Source organism: Malania oleifera, chromosome 2, assembly GCF_029873635.1.
Source record: "Malania oleifera isolate guangnan ecotype guangnan chromosome 2, ASM2987363v1, whole genome shotgun sequence".
NCBI classification, from domain to species: Eukaryota; Viridiplantae; Streptophyta; class Magnoliopsida; order Santalales; family Ximeniaceae; genus Malania; species Malania oleifera.
The window spans coordinates 62,986,579-63,008,322 of NC_080418.1; the positions used below are offsets into that span (position 1 = coordinate 62,986,579).

The window sequence follows — 21,744 nt, forward strand, 5'->3', positions numbered from 1 at the left end:
GCCTAGGATCAGAGGACCAAAAAGTCACAATGAATGTTTCTTTAATGTCATAAGCCTATTATGCCTCTTTTATTATGAATTTCAATATGTGAGAGGCTTCAGGTGCGAATGACTTTTCACTTCAACTACCCGTGCATAGGTTTCCTTGAAATTGCTAGATTAAAACTTAGTGCAATCTTCTTAGCCATTCAACATTATTCAAAGGATATAAATTTCTAACTGATTTATCTTAAAGATGAGAGCTAAATAAGCGAATTTGGATAAACATTCTTATAAATTAAATTGCCACTAAGTTCAGAGGAATATTCATTATGAGTGGTCATGATTTAAAATATTTTCATGGAAGTGAATATGTCCAACTGCTTAGCTAAAGAGCAATTTTGGGAGAATATTAATTCGTGAGTGTTTCTCTTTGGGTATTTTTTATTATCCCACCATTGGATGGTATCCTATAAGTATGATCTCAATTTTAAATAAGGTTATAAGCCAATGATAGATGAATCTTTACTGGATATGATTGTGGTATGGTAAAGATTTCTTGTGGAGGAGATTGCTTAAGCATAAATCAAAATTAGGGAATTTTACGGTTTGAGCACAAAAGGAATATTTATTAAAATATTTTGATAAGCAAATTAGATCCCTTAGAGAATGCCTCTGATTTGATTATAATAGGATGTCTTTTAATAAACACTTGATGGATATGGAATTTATGATTATTAGTACTTGTGGCTAGAGTGATGACTAAAATTTAATTAAGGCTTTTATATTCAAAAATGAGTTTAAGGATAAATGATATATAACAAGACGAATTCCCTAAAGCTCATGCCAGTTCAACGGACAAACTAAGCTTGATTTCATATTTAGGAATGAATTAAACTTTAAGGATTATTTATCAAGTAAAGATGCCCTGTCCATTTTGGAAGTGGATTTTCTAGAACTTGCTTTAGCCAATGTTTTCACATTTTATCCAATTATGATATATATATATATATATATATATATATATATCTGTGTGTGTGTGTGTGTGTGTGTGTGTGTGTATTAAGTTTAGATTGAATATATTACAAGAAATCTCATATTGGCTTATTACGCTAAGGATTTTTAGAATCACAAAATAGTGTATAGTAAAGGTATATACTAAGATTTTACATTTTAAGTATATACTACTTCCCAAGCCTATTAGTCATCACGACCCTTTTTCATTTATGTGGTTGGCTCCACTAAATTCTCAATCTTAAGATCTAAGGAGAAGTTTTTGAGGTTTGTTTTTGGTACCCATTTTTCTTTGACTCTCCTGACTTGTTTGGGTTTCACACCTTTCCTTTTAAATGGACAATCAAATTTAATGTGCCCTTTATTTTTACATAATACGTAGGTGGTGTGAGCATATGAACCAGAGAAGGTAGTAGCATAGAATTTTAATGCTTTAACAAAGTACCCCATGCATAGGTTCTTTTTTCTCTTATTTTCAATTCCATTATAACCTATACCTTCCTTATCTAAGGTCATCTCTTGAGAACACAAGAGTTTATCAAAATTTTATTTGCCCCTAGTAAATGTGTGGATGATCTTAGCTTGACCCTCTATCTTTCTTTCTAGGTCTTGAATTTTTAAATTCTTTAAGCCTGTGCAAACAACTTGTAGTTTTACAAATTCATTGGTCATTTTGTTTGCTTTACATTCAAGTTCAAAAATTTGAAGATCTTTTGCATTTTCACTTGAAATTTTGGAACTTAACTCTTTCAGCTCTTTCACTATCATATCATTCCTGTTTTCTAATTTCATGATTTTCAAATCCTTTTCTTTTCCAACAAGAATTTTTTATTCTAATTCCTTCAGTGATGCCTTATTTTCTTTTTAGACATCTTTGTTAGAATCTTATTGGCCTTAGCAAGTCCCTTTTGTAATTCCTCATAAGACGACATGTTATCATTATTAGATTCATCATAAGATTCACTACCAAAATTATCACAATATATATCACAAGATTTATCACAATCATTGCATGAATCATTTTGAGAATCATTATGAGAAGTAGAAGGAGAGGAGTGTACCTCTTCGTCGATTAATTCAACTAGGCTACAATTTTCCAGTACCTAATTATTTGAGCATGAATCTTCCCAAGTGGTGGACTTCTTTCCTTTGGTTTCTCCAAATCTCCTATCGAGTTCTTCCCATATCTCCTTAGCAAGCACTTTGACATGACTAGATTTCATGAAAGACATTAGTGTCTAAAGTAATCAATAGAATATTCTTGGCACCGAAATTTTATTGCATTAATTTCATGTCATTCTCATTCAGCTCATATTCAGATTTAGGAATTTCAATATTATCAACAATTTTTATAAGTACAAAGTTTTCCTGAGCAATTACTCTCCAAGTCCTCCAATCCATTGATTTGATAAAAATAGTCATTCTTATTTTCCACTTGATGAAATTTTCACCATTAAACATTGGAGGCCTTGCAAAGGTTTGTCCCACACCAAATGGGGATACACCAAAATGTGCCATCATGATCTTTTACAAAAACAGTCTAGTATATGCAACAAGGCTCTTGTACCAAATGTGAATTTAGGTGTAATGGTTCGAGTAAGTATTTGATTATTGTAGGTTATATAGTAAGTTTATATAGTTATAATATTTTGTTTTGGTTTAAGTCTTGAGCGGTTTTGGGAGAATTTTATTTTAACTATTTGTAATCTCCCAAAATTTATATATGTAACTACGGTATTCTTCCGCCATAAGTGATGATAATTAATAAATTTGGGACGGGGCCGCTATATGGGTGGCCGCCGACTCTTTCTAGAGTCAGGTAAATATGTCAGTGATTTCCAAAATGATGAAATAAGAGCTAATTAGCAAATTTTGAGGATCAAATTATTATAAGGAGGGGAGGATGTAGAGACTCAGAAAATAGTAATAATAAAAATAGCAATAAAAGTGGATTTTGGTTTGGTGCAGGAACAAATTGTTGACAATTCAAAGAGAGTCTCAAGAAGACTATCTACGGTTTTGTGTGCGCATGGTTTGGTGAGACCAAACTGTCGACGGTTTTAGTGAGTTCAGGAAAACCATCGACGATTTTGGCCTAGGGTAGCAGCCTAAAAATAAGCTTTAAGTCATTTCTTTTTTTAAAATTTCTCTCTCTCTTCACTCTCTCTCTCTCTCTCTCTCTCTAGGGCTACAACACCCACTCTCTTTCTCCTCAGTTTCTCTCAAATTTTCATCCAAATTTGTAGATAAACGCCATTTCAGGATCCCAGCTTTGATCCTCTGCAGTTTAACCAGAGTGGAGTGACTATTTGGAGATCCTAGGCACCACTCTAGGAACAAGGTAAGGGGAATAGATTATGTCATGTATTTTTAGAAATTCAACCAAATAAAAATGAAGTATATGATTCCAGAAGTATTATATATGTTTCTTTCTGAACAATCAGGCATATGAAAATGATAAGTTGATTTAATATATTATGGTATAAGCATGTAAATTGTGTGGCATGAGAACAATTTGTTATAATTGTAGAATTAAATCTGTTGGAATCCTTTTTTGATATTATATAGTGAGAAATGTGTTTTTATACAGAGTTGTGATTTTATACTGAATTATGATTGTATACAGAGAATGTGGTTTTATACTAATCAATGGAAATATTGGGAATATTGTGAAATTGTGAGAAATGACGATTTTACACCGAGTTGTGAAAAATGAGATCATGCTATTGTTTTTATCACGAAAATTGCAATATAACGTTAGCAGGATATGAGGAGGTCATTATATTGCTATTATACAATATTATGTATATTGAAATATAACGTTGGCATGATATGAGAAGGTCGTTATATTGTTATTATATAATATTATATAAATTACATTATATGGTAAAGAACCCTGATGGACTAGTTATGTTTTAGAGCACGGTACCATAGCTAATTTGATATAGTCAGTGCCACCACACTATTCAAAAAGTGTTGGTGGTTGGATAGTTGATTAAGCCAAAAAAAGGAGTAGAGTACCCTCCTCGAGTTTGGACCAGCTTGTGTGGCCAATCATACTTATAGACAAGTATAGTTTAACTTAGCGTGGTAGGCCAGGCATTGTTATGTCCCGCCTTTGGACCGCACAATATGATCATGTGGGGTTATTACATGATGATGTTGTTTATCTAAAAAAGGGGTTTCTTCTATGCATATATATGAATTTATGTAAATGGTGTTGTTTACTAAACAAACTTATATTATGAAGGAAAATGTGTATTTTCAACTGTATAGGTGTGAGTTATATTATAAAAATAACATATTTGTCTGATAAAGTAAATTAAAGAAGGTGTTTGATTACACTAAAACTCATGTTGCCACACACTGATAATAATCTATTCCACCTTACTGAAAAGTGTCTCGCCCAAATATTTTAACATTTTTAGGAGGTACCAGGAACCAAGCCCAGAGAGCTCAGGGGCGGGACTTGTGAGGGTTGTATAGGTAAATTTTGGTGAGATATTGGTAAGTGTATGTTGACGTTCTTTTAACAGTTTGAGATGTAAATAATCTAGATTTTGGGGATTATATATAATTATGATGGTATTAGAACTCTAGTATAGTTATTGTGGTATTTATATTTTCCGCTGCATGTATTATATTGAGTTATGTATAGGTGTGACCGCTAATCACTTCAGATATTGGGATGTATAGATTGGTATCAGAGATGTATGCATAGAGAATAGCTCTCCGGACCCTACCAGGTTCAGGGCGTTACATATACAATATAAAGTTTTTTGCTATTGACAGAAATAAATACAAATAATTAAAAAATAACAACATGAAGTTCTCTCAATTCTTCAACTCACAATGGCTTGAACCTATAGAGTGACAACCTTAAACTCAAAAGTCATTAGTAAAAAAAAAAATTTATTTTCATCAAAACCAAGTTATTAAAACTATGGATCTATCAATTATGTTTATTGGCTAACACTTCATACTATCAACCACATTAAATCATAAAATGCAAAATATGCCTATTGCTTTCCAAAAGGCTGAAAAACATTATATCCATAAATATTACTACAATAGAAATAAAACCGAAATATAAAAATTAAAACTCACCAAAATGTGTCAGTCTTACAGTCCATCTTATGCATTCTTTCATAGGTCCTCGGTAGTTGACCCTAATTATTATTATTATTATTATTATTATTATTATTATTATTATTATTATTATTATTATTTGTGATGGTGAATGAGACACTAAACCTGTTTTATATATTTCTGTTATGCAAAATAGGATATTGCCAACTAATCTATAAACTATAAAAAAATAAATCTTTTGAGACATGCCAATTCAGATTGGTTGGTTGAACAAGTTGGACAAATTATTGAACACACTTAATATTTTCTATTTGTCATTTCTTAAAAAGCCTCAGCAAATTGAAAGAAATAATTAATAACAAATGTCTAGACGAAATATGTGGACCCTTTCTATTAAAAGGAAATAATGTCAAGAACAAAATATATGGTATTTGATTAATTCAAATCAATCTTCTTTATTTTTTGATTCAACACTCATAAAATAGAATATAAATTTTGGAAACCAAAATTACTTTGCTTTTACATTTATCAATAGTATCCTATGTCGTGCACCCGTAAAAACGAAATATAAAGTTGCTACATTTCTTTTAAAAATTTTAAAATTTGCATAGGAAAAAGTAATTTTTTTTTGGTAAATTTGTGTGGTAAATACGTTTTTTGTATTTTTTTTCTTTAGAAAAATATGCCAAATTAAAATAACAACGTAGGGGTGATTGATGGAAATATGTGGGGGCCAGGCCTTCCATTATAATATAATTAAAAAACAAAGCCATGTATTTGGAGTTTTTTTCCTGTTTTAACTTTTTTTAAAAAAAATATATTAAAGAATACCTTACTCTGGGAAGTATTTCCCAGAATGACCCTGACGTAATCTCGCTACTTAGAGTAGCGAGATTTACCACGTGTCAACTGGTGAGTGGGGATTTTTCTAAAAACAAATCTCGCTACTCCAAGTAGCGATTTTTACCAAATCTCGCTACTCCAAGTAGCGATTTTTACCAAATCTCGCTACTCCAAGTAGCGATTTTTACCAAATCTCGCTACTTGGAGTAGCGAGATTTTCCACGTGTCAATTTAAGAATTAGTTTTGTGAAAAATTATTATTTAATATCTATATTTAAAAAAATGATAAATAAGGAAAAAACTCGGTTCCTTGTGCTATGGTGTTTTTTGGTACGTTGGATGGATCGTCTCGGGTGAACAGCTCCAAAATGTGCAGAGTTGGATGGCCCACGTCAGCCCAGATTTGTCAGTATTTGATTGGATAATATCAAATGGTTGATAGAGAGCTTAGTCTCTTTGGACGGCAGCAAATCCCAAGATGGGATTTAAAATTTTTTATAAAAATAATTACTAAATATGTTTATATTTAGCCTGCAACCTATAATCCCCAAGACTTCCAGCTTCTAAGCACCAGTCCCATGCATGATGATTAATGGCGCTAAATTATTGAGATTGATCTGCTCTTACCTTCCACATTTAAATTTAACAACAAATGTTCTAATCTTCAATTATAATTTCAGAATGGAGGAAATTTCCCCAACAAATGAGAACCAAGAAGCTCCCTAACCCCCAGTGAAAAGATAATATATCCATTGTTAGATTACCACTTATAGGAAATACAATAGTTTTAAAAACCACACAATAAACGCAAGCAACAAGACTAGACCTCAAGACCTCCTGGTAACCAGCGCCAATACCATGTTACATTATCACTTTACCTAAAAGCTTAAGCTATTATGTTTTGGGACAACAATGTATATCAAGCTTTAACATCCATATCCCTCAATATAAAGGAGACATAAATGAATATAACATTCCATATGTAACTTATGGTTGTATGCCTGTAAATATTTGTGAATGACTAACTGAGAGGCTTCAAAATACAATGAGATGAAAACACGAAGAGAAGTTGTAAAATAAAACATGAATGATTTAAAAGCAAGAGGTGAGTGGGGAAAAGGATGTCTCTAAGGCACCATGTATTTTACAAGAACTTGGCTCTTACTCAGTTTAAGATAGAATGGGATTGTGTTCTCCAACCAGCAACTTGGGTCAAGGCACTCTAGCTTAATAATATAAACAATATTTCAGAAAAAAAAAATGCAAAATATAATATATCTTACCGACAGTTCGTCCCAAAAATTTCTTCGCGCGAATACTCTGTCAATTCAAGAAAGCTATCAGATGCAAATATCTGAACATCAAGGACCATATTGAGTTGATTTCCAGAAAAAAAAAATGCACAATATCACAAATTGAAATTGCAAACTAGACATTCCATATTGGTTGTAAAAATACCACTTTCCCTAAAAGCTTAAGCTGTTAGGTTGTGGGCTAACAATGGCTCACAAGCTTTAGCACTACCCCGCACATGCAGCCCGACAGCACGTGAAGAGATGGACACTTGATAAATAACCCTCATTACAGTGAATACAATAATTTTTTAAACACCACCACGGCAGGCATTAAGACTAGAACCCAGGACCTTTTGGTACCCAGCTCCAGTACCAAGTTAGAATACCACTTTACCTAAATGCTTAAGCTGTTAGGTTGTGGGCCAACAATGCATATCAAACATTAACAGAGGCAAACAAATCAAGCACCATTTGGATGTAGAAACCAACAAGAGCTTGAGAAGAAACTTAAACAAATATATATTTAAATGTTATGTTCCATTTATTACCGCTATCTGTAGCACAAAGAGAGTCGATGATCCATCAATTTATCATATTGTTTTTTTGACTACCTCAAAGTAAATATATTGATCAAAATGAGTATTTACATGGAACACTGGGCAGATATAGGGGGCGAAATGAACTCCATCAAAATTACAAGCAATAAAGTTAACACTCAGGATCTTAAGAGAGCCTGAGCAAATGTAGGGACCTTTTGGCCTAGTACTATGTATATATGTTTCTAAATTGTCACAATCAACTCCATTGGAGATATGAATTTTCCTTCAAACCTTTTCCTATTTCTGGCATTCCATATGAGATAAACAGTATAGGCCAAACCAAGTCTCTTACCAACCAAAAGGAACAATACAGGTTTCCTTCAAACCCAATACGCCTATCACAAGTAGGTAGTTTATTTATAATTCCCAGCGAAAGAGTGAAAGCATGTATAGGGGTACTTCCACTCTTCCAAACCACCATGGACCATGGAACTGGTCCCGTAGTTCCTTTACTTATCCAGAAGTTATAGCAAATGAAATAGCTAGAATGATCGAGGTCCCATTCCTCAAAAAGCTGAAACAATGGATCCAGGTGGTTTGCACATCTTCACATAATCTGATTCTTAATTCTATTGAGCTTTTTGTATAGTGAGAATTCATCATTTGATATCCTGGCCTCCCATAGACTTGAACCTTTCAGGTAGATTTGATTGACGCATTTGGACCAGACAAAGCCTTTTTAGAGTGGATATTGCAGAGTGTTTTTGTGAGCAAGGAAAGATGCCAGGCTTTCATATCCAGCACACCCAGACCACCTATCATTTCACATTCCCTCTCCTTTCACATCTATAATTTCACAGTCCCTCTCCTTTCATTCAGTAGTAGTTGAAGGTCACCATCCGATGGAATGTCGTGCAGTTTTTGTTGGGAGAAGTGGGATGCATTAAGAGCCTTGACAGGTTTTTTTAGGCCCTCAGATCCCCAAGAATCCGTCTCTGATTAGCAATCACCCTAGCCAATTTGCTTCAAACCAGACCATTTGTCCAACTAAGGGAACACCGTAATGATCTCAGATCAGATAGAGTAGTCATTACTCCTCCAATGACTACTACAATTATACTTATGGAGTCTTTTACTCATTTCAAAACTTATTGTTCTTTATGTTGGGAATTAACATGAAATTCCCCAAGTGTCTGCGAGGAAGAAAGTATCAAAGGCTGCAAATAAAACATTATTCAAATACAGTTGATACCAGTATGTTTACAACGTTACATTCACGAGAATCGTATACATTGAACCTATCAAAATACTATACTAATTTCGGCAGAGTCCTGTTTACAAATTGAGCATATCCATCCACGCACCTATGCAAATAAAACATTATTCAAATACAGTTGATACCAGTATGTTCACAACGTTACATTCACGAGAATCGTATACATTGAACCTATCAAAATACTATACTAATTTCGGCAGAGTCCTGTTTACAAATTGAGCATATCCATCCACGCACCTATGCAAATAAAACATTATTCAAATACAGTTGATACCAGTATATTCACAACGTTACATTCACGAGAATCGTATACATTGAACCTATCAAAATACTATACTAATTTCGGCAGAGTCCTGTTTACAAATTGAGCATATCCATCCACGCACCTGTGCAAAGAAAACATTATTCAAATACAGTTGATACCAGTATGTTCACAACGTTACATTCATCAGATTCGTATACATTCAACATATCAAATTAGTACACTAAATGATACCTGCTTGTCACTTTACCTATTGCTGATCTATACATTCAGAATTAAGAAAATTACATTATGTACAAATGGTACTCCAAAAAATTACATTATGTACAAATGATACTCCAAACAAGTAGAAATAAAGGACAAATGATATATTCTATACAAATAGATGCTGTACAAATGAAGTCATTAATAAATACATTATGCCCAAATGAATACTGAATAAATAAATTATGTACAAATGAAGCTGTAAACATATATCTGATGTACAAATGAAAGTATGAACTAATTAACAAATACATATATTGACTACTCGGTACCGCATGGAGGTCGTCTCCGGTGTCGGGGTGGCTACCGTCTGCGTCTGCCCTCACCTGGCTGCTCGTCCGCGTCTGGCGCCCGGTCACATCGAGGGGCTACATGTCTGTCGTCTCCGCCCATACGTACTGGATAATCCCTCTCCAGGTGAAGCGGACGGGGAGCTATGTCGTATGTAGTATCTGGACGAGTCCGAGCTGGCAAGCCGGGTGCGTCCACCTCCTCCGCATCGAGAGGGTTGTCTAGTAAGTACGACATCGACGGCATCGCGGCAGAGTCAGATCGATAATCCGTCGGTCTACTGGAGGGTCCCGCAAAATCAGCAGCTGACGGCCCAAACACATACTCCTCATGTACAATGGGGGGTGAGAAGGCCGGACTCGATGGACGGCTGGAGGTAGCTGCTCGACCCCCTTGTACTGGAGCTGCTCGACCACCTCGTGGTGCCGGGGTCCGGCGTGGTGTAGGGATCCGTCGCCCCTCCTCGTAGACAATGTCCAAACCAACTCTCGCTAAATCGCTCACAGCGGGGTCTGATGATAGTGAGTCGACCTGGTGTAATACGTTAGCTTGCAGCATACGAAAATAGTGGTTAAAACATTGAACTACTAATCATCACGGTAACAAATTAGGTATACGTTTGAGTAAGCGTACGAGGCTCGTGTAGACCGCCGCAGTCCTATCTACGAAGCGTCATGTGATCGACTTGTACCACGCGTAATACGGATCCTCCGGACGCATCGGGCCATCTGCCCGCACTCCCTCGACAATGTAGTCGCGCCTATGTACCCACATACTCACATACATGGCGTGCTCCGCAGCCCAATCTGTGTTCCCCCGACCGCGACCATCAATCTCGTGCAAGTCTTCACCACATACATCGACCCCCGAAGTACAGAAGCGACCGGGAATGCCCTGCCGAAAGCCAAACTGGCGCATCACTCGGTCTGGGAGATGCCACTCGACAATATGAAAACATATGAGTGGCACTCGGGCAACCCAGAGGTCCGACCCAACTGCATAACCAGGTGGTAGGTCGGCAATAATGTCATCAGTGTAGGGCCCCCATACGAACTGCACGTAGACATGTAGTCAGTGTCAGAGGTGGGACGGGAATATATGCAAATCTTGAAAAATACTATCAATACACATAATCATCTAACTACCTCGTGCTCCCGGTGCATGTCCAGCTCGAATCTGTACCAGGGCAGCGTGTGTTGCGCAACATTAGGCGCCAACAACTGATCCCTCCACCTGTACACAATAAAACGTAAGTTAGTAAGGTGTAACCACTACTACGTACTGCAACTGAAGCAAATGAAGAGATAGTTGAGTTACTAACCTCCACGCGAGTGGAGCTGGGTCAATCGGTCGTCCGTCCTCATCCCTCTGAATAAGACGTCGGACACCGCAGTGCGTAGGAGCTAATGACGTGAATCTCTCCCACGCCCAAACCTGCAATAAGCGGAGTGCTCCTCTGATCTGTGAGTGCGACACGTCAGCGGCGCGGCACATCTCCCGGTACAGCCAGGCTAACGTCGCAGCACCCCAACTATAATGGCGTATCTCTGCTCGCTCCGCGAGCAGTGGAAGGAACATCAAGTATGCGTAACTCCCCGATAGGTCGCAGAACAGTGTCCCACATATCAATCGCAGCATGTGGGCACGTGCGTGACACGCGATAGTCTGATCATCAGCATCAGCCAGAAGCTGGCGAAACATCTCCCCCTCTAGAAACCGCATGCGAATGCGGGCACCAACAAGCTCACCATTTGGGGGCACCACTCCTAACAATCTCTCGCACATGCGGCGAAGTCCTCCCCCCTGACCTACGCCTCCATCCTGTACTGGTCCAGCTGTACAACCAGTGACGGGCAACCCATCAATCGGTAGCCTGAACAACACCGCGACATCCTGTAATGTGATAGTCGCCTCCCCGTGCGGCAAGTGGAAAGTGTGTGTCTCTGGCCTCCATCGCTCGACGAACGCCGTCACAAGATGGCAATCCAACTGGATATGGCCAATCTGATATATCCCATAAAAACCCACATCACGTATCCAATCAATAATGCGAGGGTCTGCGCCTATCCTATCCTGTACGCTCTGACTGCCCCCTCGGCAATATAACACGTTAGCATGCGAATCGGTCCACGCCCGACTGGACCGGTGCCGATCGCCCATACACAGTACAGTAGTATCGGACGGCCCTGGATCGATCCTGCAAACAAGCAAGAATATTGAAAGCATTAACATAGAAATCATAAGAATTGAGTATCTGTCCCCGGTGCTTTGTATGGTGGAGCCGAACAAAAATCTCAACGTTTATCCTATATGTGTACAAATGAAAATGTCTCACCAAGTTTTCATCTGAACATACACTATTCTCGATTGATGGACACAGTGACTCAATTGCTCAGAGACAAATTGAGCATGGAGCATTCGCATGTTCACCGAAAAATGAAAGCGGTTTGAGGATTTAACATTTGGAAACAAATTTTTTAGAAGGAATGAGTAGAATGGCAGCTGAAAACTTGTTGTGACGCGAGGAGTAAGAGTACGCAAATCCCGGATAACCTATAAGTTATAGGTCAGTGCGAAGGTCCAGCTGCATCCCCAGGTTGGGGCCTTCTCGGACATCTTGTGCGGTTATGTCCTTCTTGACGGCATATGCTACACTTTATATGTTTCCGACCTTCCCGAGCATCCATCTCGTTATGTATACATGAGCTCCTAGGCCGTCCTTTATGTCTAGCGTATGCAGGATTTGCTTGCAAGTTTGGCAACGAGCAAGTTGGCCAATATGCCTCATGCATGATTGGATAAAATTCTGCAGCATATGTTGCATAGTGCTCTGCAGTGCTCTAATATGGCTCAACAAACTGGCTCGCATTTAACCGTGTCTCGGCACAGGCTGCAAGAAGGTGCGAGCAGGGATAGTGTAAAGATTTCCACTTCTTGTAGGAGCATTCGCACCTCTGGATGCTCAAAGTTTGGACATTATTTCCTTTATGGGGTCCCCGTTGCGTGGTCGTGATGCTAAAAGTACCCCTAGACCGGTTGAACGTCGTGACTCGTTGTCCGGTCGCCTTCAGCTTCCTTCTTTCCATCGCTAGCAATATATGCGGAGTTAACGTATTTCCTCCAGATATTGCGTTATGAGCGGACTCCCGTTGGATATTAAAGTAATGTGCAACGCGATAAAATGTTAGTTGCATGAGAGCCGTTATGGGAAGGCTACGTGCGCCTTTTAGGACGACGTTGAAACATTCGACCAGGTTGGTGGTCATGTTTCCATACCTCTTTCCACCGTCGTGGCACTGAGTCCACATATGAGGAGGGATCTGATCGAAGAACGACTTGGCTGGCTCTCCACTCTCTTCGAATATCCTCTCCATCAAAGTGTCAAATTTTCTCACCTGATGCTCCCTTCCGGCTCGCTCAGCCATTCGCTTCATATTGACACTCCGCACTTTCGTATTAAAGTTGCTGACGACATGTCGAAGGCAAAATCGGTGGTGCGCACGTGGTGGTTGCCAATCAGGATTGTGCTGCACCGCAGCGATAATCCCTAGATGTCGATCTGATATGAGGCAAATGTCGTCCTTGTCGGTAATCAAACGCAAAGAACACAGAAACCAATTCCATGTGTCCAGGCTTTCCTCATGCACAATAGCGAATGCAAGGGAAAATATTTGCCTATTTGCATCGGGACACGTCGCAATAAGGAGTTTGCCCTTGTACTTACCATACAAGTGTGTCCTGTCCACACATATAACGGGAGGGCAGTGACGAAAACCCTGAATAGATGCTGCAAATGACCAAAAAACAGATACGAAGGTTGCGCTGTTAGTGCTACCTGGAACCGGAGTTGACCTCCACCTAACTGTAGTCCCAGGATTGTACGCGCGCATCGCTTCCATCCACTTTGGTAACGTTTCATAGGATTTCTCCCAATCACCAAAGACTTGGGCTATTGCCTTCTGTTTGCCTAACCAAACCTTCTTATAAGATATTGAATACCCGAATCGACGATCAATGAACTCCTTCAATGTAGCGATCGACGTCGACGCATCTCCCCTGATCATATTCACTATCTCCCCAGCAATGAGGGACGACGTGATTTGGTTATGGTCCTGCGATATAAGTTCATTCAGACACGCATGCGGACCACTATATTGGGTGATTTCGAAAAAATGGTGTATCATCCGATACATGGCACGCAATCTCCATGCGCAATCGTGGTCCTTACACCTAGCAACCCACAACTCAAGAGTAGATCGCACCATATGGAAGTCATGGTGGGTGCGAGCGTGATATATTCGCACTGCGGCGATCAGTTGATCCTTCGAACCGAAGAGCATCCCCTTACTCAACTCAGAGGATTCTTCCCAACGAGTGACGCGTATGGGAAGCTCATCGACTACAGTTAAATCTGCAGCAGCTAGGTCAATATGACCGTACATCGGAAGCTCGCCGATGAATTGCGCGTCAAACGTTGCATCGTCCGTGTCATGGTGAGGTAAGTTCACATCATCGGGGACATCATTTAACCCTTCACCCATTTCTTGCTCGTGCATGTGTTCGTCTTCAATATGAACATCATTCGTAATGTTCATGCCCTCGTCAAATGCGTCGTTCCTAATGGCAAACAACGATGCTGGTACCGCACTTGGGATGTCTTCACAACCTCCCTGCGGAAACGTGTGAGGAAAAAGTGTTTCGTACTCCGATGGCTGGAATGACGATCCTGGATATTCATTAAAATCGACTGTGGACATAGCACGAACCTCCCCACCAACATCGACCTGATGTGTTTGTTCGGTGTCTTCACCGACTTCACCCAATTGCTCCGCGGGCTCATCTGGTTGCCTAACTGCAATTGCACCCGCTTGAGGAATAGTCTCGACATACAATTGCATCGTTAAATATGTCTCACCGACACAGTGTGCATCCAATACAATGCGCAACCCATAATCATCTGATATCGGAACAGCCTCGTAGACCGCTGTATTATTTAAGTCTCGCGCAGGGTATCTTGCGGTCACCTGCAATGCATATTGATCTGGATCAATATGCAAATATTTATATATCTTCGTATATAATTTACTTAATTTACACCTATGGCCAATTCGAATAAGTCGAACTGGCCGACTACTATACCTAACACCATCTAATGCGGTTATAATGTTCCCCCCTATATATAAAAATACCATGACTGGATCACTGCTTGAGCTTCCTGCCATTTAGATCGGCGATCGGGAAATAAAACAAACCTACGCAAGACAAAATTGTATGTATAAGTGATGTGTAAATAAGATGAAATAACTAATAACTATAAACCAAATAGATGTATACAAATTCTAATGAATGAATGAACTTAGAGTTTAGACCTAACTTTCCCACGAAGAAAATAAATAGATGAATTCAGTGTCTATGAATAAACAACATGAATATGTATTGATTTTACCCATATGACATGTACTTCGGATTTTCCTAAAATTGTAATTCAACTTAGAATCCAAAGAACTATGAAATGGTGCTCTTAAGAGTAATTTTTCCAAAATGGTACTTCGTACTCTGCCTCATTATGGATTGGGTTGCCACTTAATTTGAAGTTCAATTTTGTTAAGTAGCCTTTTGAGGATTCATTGCTAATCCATACAGCCATACTCAAAGGAGTTGAAGGGATCTTTTGGAAAAATGTTACTTACGACGCATAACATCCCGATTCATGAAATGGGAATGGGATTGTCTTATGGCAAGTGCTTTAAAATGTGAACACTACATTTATATCGATACATTGGTGAAAAATACATAAATTCGGGGAGGAAAAAACTCATTACTACTCTCCTCTAATAATGTGACCTTTTAGCTATCATTTCTACAGTGTTCCCAGTCAGCATCATCGACGGTAACTAGTCGAGGCCGGCTTCGCCCTCGTACCATTGGATCTTTAATGGAGCTCTGTCGACTGTGGCCTCCTCAGGCACCCCCCACCCTAGGATCTTATACATATGGGGCTTCATCCTATGGAATTTTTTATTTTAATTTGATCCTTAAGGAACCGCATTTTTTAGAACTGCTGCACCTACAAAATAACTTAGGTAATCCAACTAATTGTTTTCTGCTACTTTACGATTCTAATGATGGTCAGCTGTTCAAGCACCTTTCTTTTTTGGCAGTTTTTGTGCAGTGTAGCAGTTGCCTCTATTTATATATTGGTTAAAGCCATTGTTCTATTACATAGGATGGACTAATGACAGAGGATGGGTGAGATAACCTTTCATAGTTAGAGTTGTGATTCTGTGAACATTGCCTCTGTGTATGTGATTTTGGGTGAGTTAGAATTGAGTAGATTATTGGAAACCAAGTAGTCGGCTTGTGAGTATTGGTGAACAAAATACAAAAGAAATTTAGGCTATGAGCTTGGAGAACTAAGAAAACTCTTCACTCAAAGAGAACTTGTCAAACCTTGCCCACATGATCATCTGAGTCTAGGAGAGGGAGAACTCATTGATGTCCAGACAGCAAGTCACATTATAGCTGGATTCTTGAGTAGGCAGACAAAGAGGTAATAAAATTTATTTTATTTTCATAGCCTACACACACACATTCCCAAAGCAACATTTTTTTCATAGTTAGTGTCAAAAACATCCCACCCCAAATACTAGTGTCAAAAACATGTTTTAACATTCTTCTCGAGATGGGTTAAAATTGGAGTCTCATGTATGAGAGAGAGATTATTGGAATTATTGTGAAAGGTACTAATAATCAATTATTAAGTATTTGGAAAGATTTATTCTATGAGTTAGCTTTTGAAATTGAGAAGGCGTAGCATCCAATAATATATATATATATATGAATCATTGTGCTGTGCTGGCCCTAATTTTTTTTTTTTTTTTATTAGTTTCTTGAAGAACTAATTCATAAATCTAAAAATAAAATAAAACTATTTAGTTAAAGATTAGAAAAGTGAAAAAGAAAACATATTATATAAATATGTTTCTTTATGTGGTCATTTTTCAGTTTTTATTTTCAATTTTTAACTGTTTATGAATAAAATTGAAATAGAATTCAAATTAAGATATATATATATATATATATATATATAAATAAAATTATAAAAGAACTAATATAATATTTTTCTCAATATTTCACTTGTCATGTAAAAAACAGATTTTATTATAAAATAAATTTGGATAGTACAACAATTAATTAAAATAATTATAATAAATTGTATTTTTATTTTTATAATATTTTTATTGTATATTATTTGTAATTTTATTTTTTAATTATATATTTAAAATATCAATTGATTTAAAAATAATACATAAATATTTTTTAATTAAAAAATTTAAGTTATATTAATTTTCATAAATATTAACCAAACATATTGTCAAATTTTAATTTTTCAAATAGCCCTAAATTAACTGGAGAAAAGAAAATAATAAAGGGAAGAGAAAAGCCTAAGGATGTGTTCAATGTTTAGAAAATAATTCTCAATTTTCAGATTTTTCTTTTGTAGATTATAAAAATATCACTTTTTTTTTTTTTTTAGTTATTTAGCATTAATATAAGAGTCAGAATTTTTTATTTTAAAATTTTCAACATAAATATTAATAATCCGGAAAATAAGGTATAAGATCCTAAGATCTTACACATATGACAATACAATTTATAATTACAATGTGCACTCACATTAGCTCAAAATATCAATTAAAACCATACAATTTACATGTTATGTTCACAACTTTTGTGGATGTGCCCAATTATATTAAAAACAGTACAAGAAAATTTAAGAATTGAATATCAAATTTCCCATTTTGAAAGTAAACTATATGATCTAATTATAATTGCACAATTATATTCAAAAGAGTATAAGGAAATTCAACAAATTTAGTGAGTGGAGGAAACTTCAACAATTTCTAGGGCAGGAAAGATAATGCATTTTACAATGAAACAACAATCCAAAAAAAAAAAAATAAATATTCCCAAACAATGAAATACAAATAATATATTATCAGCAAAAAATTAAATTTAAATACCAAAACAATAAAATACAAACCTTGAGAGTAATGTTTGTCCACGAATCTTTTCACACAAATCACAAACTCTCTCTCGAATTATCAAAACTTTCAATGAAATAAAAATAATGTCAAAATCTAAACACTGAACATGAAAATCATAACTTACCCCATCTCCTTATATAACTTGTAATGTGATGAAGCCCGCAACGGTCACCTGCTCCGGAGTCTTCCTTCAACGGTCACCTGCTCGGCTCTGCAAGCTCTGCAACAGGTACTCTGTTCGCGCAAGAAAGGAAGAAGAACGGGCGAGGTTATTCTGAAGCAAATCTCGCTACTCCAAGTAGCGAGATTTGTCACGCGTCGAAATCCGGGTGGAGGTAATTCAAAAGGCGGTTGGTAGAGCATTAAGTATCCCAACAAAATCTCGCTACTTGGAGTAGCAAGATTTACCACGCGTCAAACTGTGGTTGGCAGAGATTTACCACGCGTCGAAAGGGGCTGCCAGAGTATTAATTCTCCCAATTAAATCTCGCTACTCCAAGTAGCGAGATTACGTCAGAGTCATTCTGGAAAATACTTTCCAGAATGAGGTATTATTTAATATATTTTTGTTAAAAAAAGTTAAAATGGGAAAAAACTCCATGCATTTGCTTGATTAGTTACTTTCTTAATTTTTTATTCCAATTTACCAAATATTAGGATTGAGGTTTAGTTAGAGGCCAAAGAAGGAATGTTATTTTGTTTTTATTTATTACTGTTATATAAAAGGGATTCTCCCAATGCCTTCATACAGATATTAGTAAGTTGAATAGTAATTAAAATAACGTAGTACTAAAAAAATAGATGATTTATAAGTCATTAGGTAATAGCCTCCAAAACCCTTATGCTAATTTCAAATAATTTTTAGCCTCACAATGCTGATTCCACCTAAAAATTGTGTCTCATTTAAGCTTGCCAACTTGTTTAATTTGTATGTTTCGATTCAAAATAATCAATAGCCAGCTCATTCCAACAAAGTCACAGTAACTCCCCCCACACCCCTACCCCATAAAATCCCCACATCCCCACTGCCCCGTCACCGCCACCAATCACCATGGCTTCACCTTCCCTGCCTCTCATTCTCCCACTCCTCACCCTCTCTCTCCTCCTCGCCTTTTCTCAAAACCAAGCCAAAACTGCCTCGGCCCCCGCCCCCGCTGCCTCCGGCACCGTCAACCTCACTGGAATCCTCGACAAGAACGGCCAGTACACCTCCTTCATCCGCCTCTTAACCTCAACCCAAGTCGCCGACCAAATCGATAACCAGGTGAACACCTCCACCGAGGGCTTCACCGTCCTCGCACCCACCGACAACGCCTTCGCAAACCTCAAAGCCGGCGCCCTCAACGGCCTTAACGACCAGCAAAAAGTGCAACTCGTTTTGTACCACGTTCTGCCAAAGTACTATAGCCTGGTGGACTTCCAGACAGTCAGTAATCCTGTTCGCACCCAAGCCGGCGGCCAAGACGGCTCCTGGGGCCTGAACTTCATCGCTCAGTCGAATCAAATTAACGTCTCCACCGGCGTCGTCGATACGCCGCTGAACAACGTCCTGAGGCAGGCTAAGCCCTTGGCGGTTTATCAGGTGGACAAGGTTTTGTTGCCGGAAGAACTGTTTGGGAATAAGACTTCGACGCCGGCTCCGGCGCCAGTGAAAAGTACTCCATCTCGTGGATCGAACTCCTCCAGTTCGTCGACGCCGAAACAGCCGTCCCCGTCGGAGAATGGATCGAGTAGAGCGAGAAGTGTGGGTTTGAGCTTAGTTGCTTTGGTTGTGGGATTGATTTACGCGGTGGTTCTATTGTGAGGAGAGTTGAACAGTTGAACGCATGTTTGTGTTTTGTCAATGTTTCCGAGGCAGACGGTTGCGCATGTGATAAGATCCAGGGTTTAGCATGCCTTTCTAGGAAAAAAGAAAAAAGAAAAAAGATGCGGGGCTTGAGATTTGATTTGCACCTAATTCAAGTTGTATGTCTTTAATTTATTTATTTTATTTGAAACAAGACTTTATGATCTTATGATTCATGAGTTTCTTTGTAATTCTTTTTGAAAGGTTTACTTTATTTTTTTCAAAGGTTTAATAGTAATGAACCACAAGATTCAAGAAATGATCTTGCATTATTACAATTTTTATGCCATAAATAACGGTAGAATTTGATGTCTTGATATAATTAATATTATCTAAAAATTATATTGGCTTGAAATTGTTGATTTCCATTTGTTTTTTTTTTTTAACTAGTCCATCTATATGTGTATCGAATTGTTTCGATTATACTAGTGACTTTTTTATTCCTTTTATGGCTCATAAAGGTTACGCGTCGGAATTATATGTCAATAATTAATATGTGCAAGTATTGGTATTATTCTAATTATATCATTGATGTAATATTATAATACAAGAACACCATCAGTGCTATAAGAAAAATTTCTGTAAAAAAAAATGCAGCCCTGCAATGTTGATGTTATGTCTTTTGTAGCTAATGCGTGGCCCATTCAAACACACTATACTATAAAATGCTATTCTTTTTTGAAAAAATTCAAACTATAAATGTGGGGTTTTCTAGAGTACAATAGCACTAGCAAACGAATACTTCTTCATGCTTGTTAATGAAAGTAAAATGGAATCGTTGAACATTATTTAAAGTAGACTAAAGAGAACATGGCTCAACAAGGACGAATTTCTAGCCATAGCCACAAGAGGCAAGGGTCTCTGAGATGATTCCCACATTTATAGCCATAGCCATAGCCACATGGCTCACAATTCATTGTTAGGACTAGGAAAGGAACAAGAACTGATCAAAGAATGGCTTTCACAAATATGAAAAAATAGAGAATATTCTTGTTTTCTAGTCAACAGAAGTACTATGATAGGCTCTTTCTTAGATTAGCAAAAGTAATGACAAACAAGGATAGAATCTAATTAGACATTGTGATGGACAAGAGTTGGAAGAACATTTTAGATTAGCCAATGCTTCAAACAAATTCCTTAAGCAAAAGTCACTTCCAAGGAGGCACTTCACAGCAAAGAAGAGAAAATCAAATTAGAGTTTCATGGAGAGAGGATAGACCTTTCTGCAAACGACAATGAAAGCTTTTGAAACGGGGGTGAGTGCAAAATCAAATTTCGGAAAACGATATTTTTATTGAGTTAGATGAACTTAGCAAAAAAAAAAAAAAAAGGACTTTCTAAAAATTTGTCTAATAGGTAGAGTTGATGACTCATGACTCTTTTGAAGCTTGAAGAGTGGTGTGTTAATTCCTAGAAGTTAAAACAAAATTTCAGCAATAAAAGGCTATTCTTTGATAACAGTTTATTCATTTTTTGTTTGAAAGAGGAGGCTAATCGAATCCTTCTTGTAAGCGCACAAGTATTTCACAAACGACACTTGCGGCTTCACAAATGGAACCCTTCATCCTAAGACATAGTACTCACGACAACAAAGACAATTGATCGGTTATTATGAAGGGCATCCCACTTCACTTGAGGAGTAAAGCATTGCTAGAAGCAATTGCTTATACATATAGAGGAATTTAGAAAATCTCCAAGACATTGATTGGCTAGATGAGACATTAATAGTAAGGGTTCACAAATGTAAGGAGATTCTAGAACATGTTCTTATCGCAGATAATGATATGGTTTTTAAAATCGAGCTCTCTTCTAAGGAAAACATGTTGGTCCATAAACATGTTGGCATGACTTGTTGTTAATTAGAGAGACTTTAGGGAAAATCATAACTGTAAATCCCTTGTATCAAGGCCTTGATTGTAAATCCCTTGATACAAGGGACAACCAAAATTAGATTTTTTTTTTTCCAAAGCTTATTGTAGGACGTCTATCTCACCAACA

General features: G+C 37.4%; 1 protein-coding gene across 1 annotated transcript; it reads left to right on the forward strand.

Moving 5' to 3' along the window:
- The first annotated feature begins 18,865 nt into the window (after nt 1–18,865).
- On the forward strand, nt 18,866–20,005 carry LOC131149613 (fasciclin-like arabinogalactan protein 13). Its single transcript, XM_058100222.1, has one exon. The coding sequence runs from the start codon at nt 18,952–18,954 to the stop codon at nt 19,702–19,704; it is 753 nt and encodes a 250-aa protein (XP_057956205.1). The 5' UTR covers nt 18,866–18,951; the 3' UTR covers nt 19,705–20,005.
- The last annotated feature ends 1,739 nt before the right edge of the window (nt 20,006–21,744 follow it).

Excerpts from the sequence above, each read along its gene's own strand:
- LOC131149613 (XM_058100222.1), top strand. The coding sequence starts at position 18,952 with ATGGCTTCACCTTCCCTGCCTCTCATTCTCCCACTCCTCACCCTCTCT.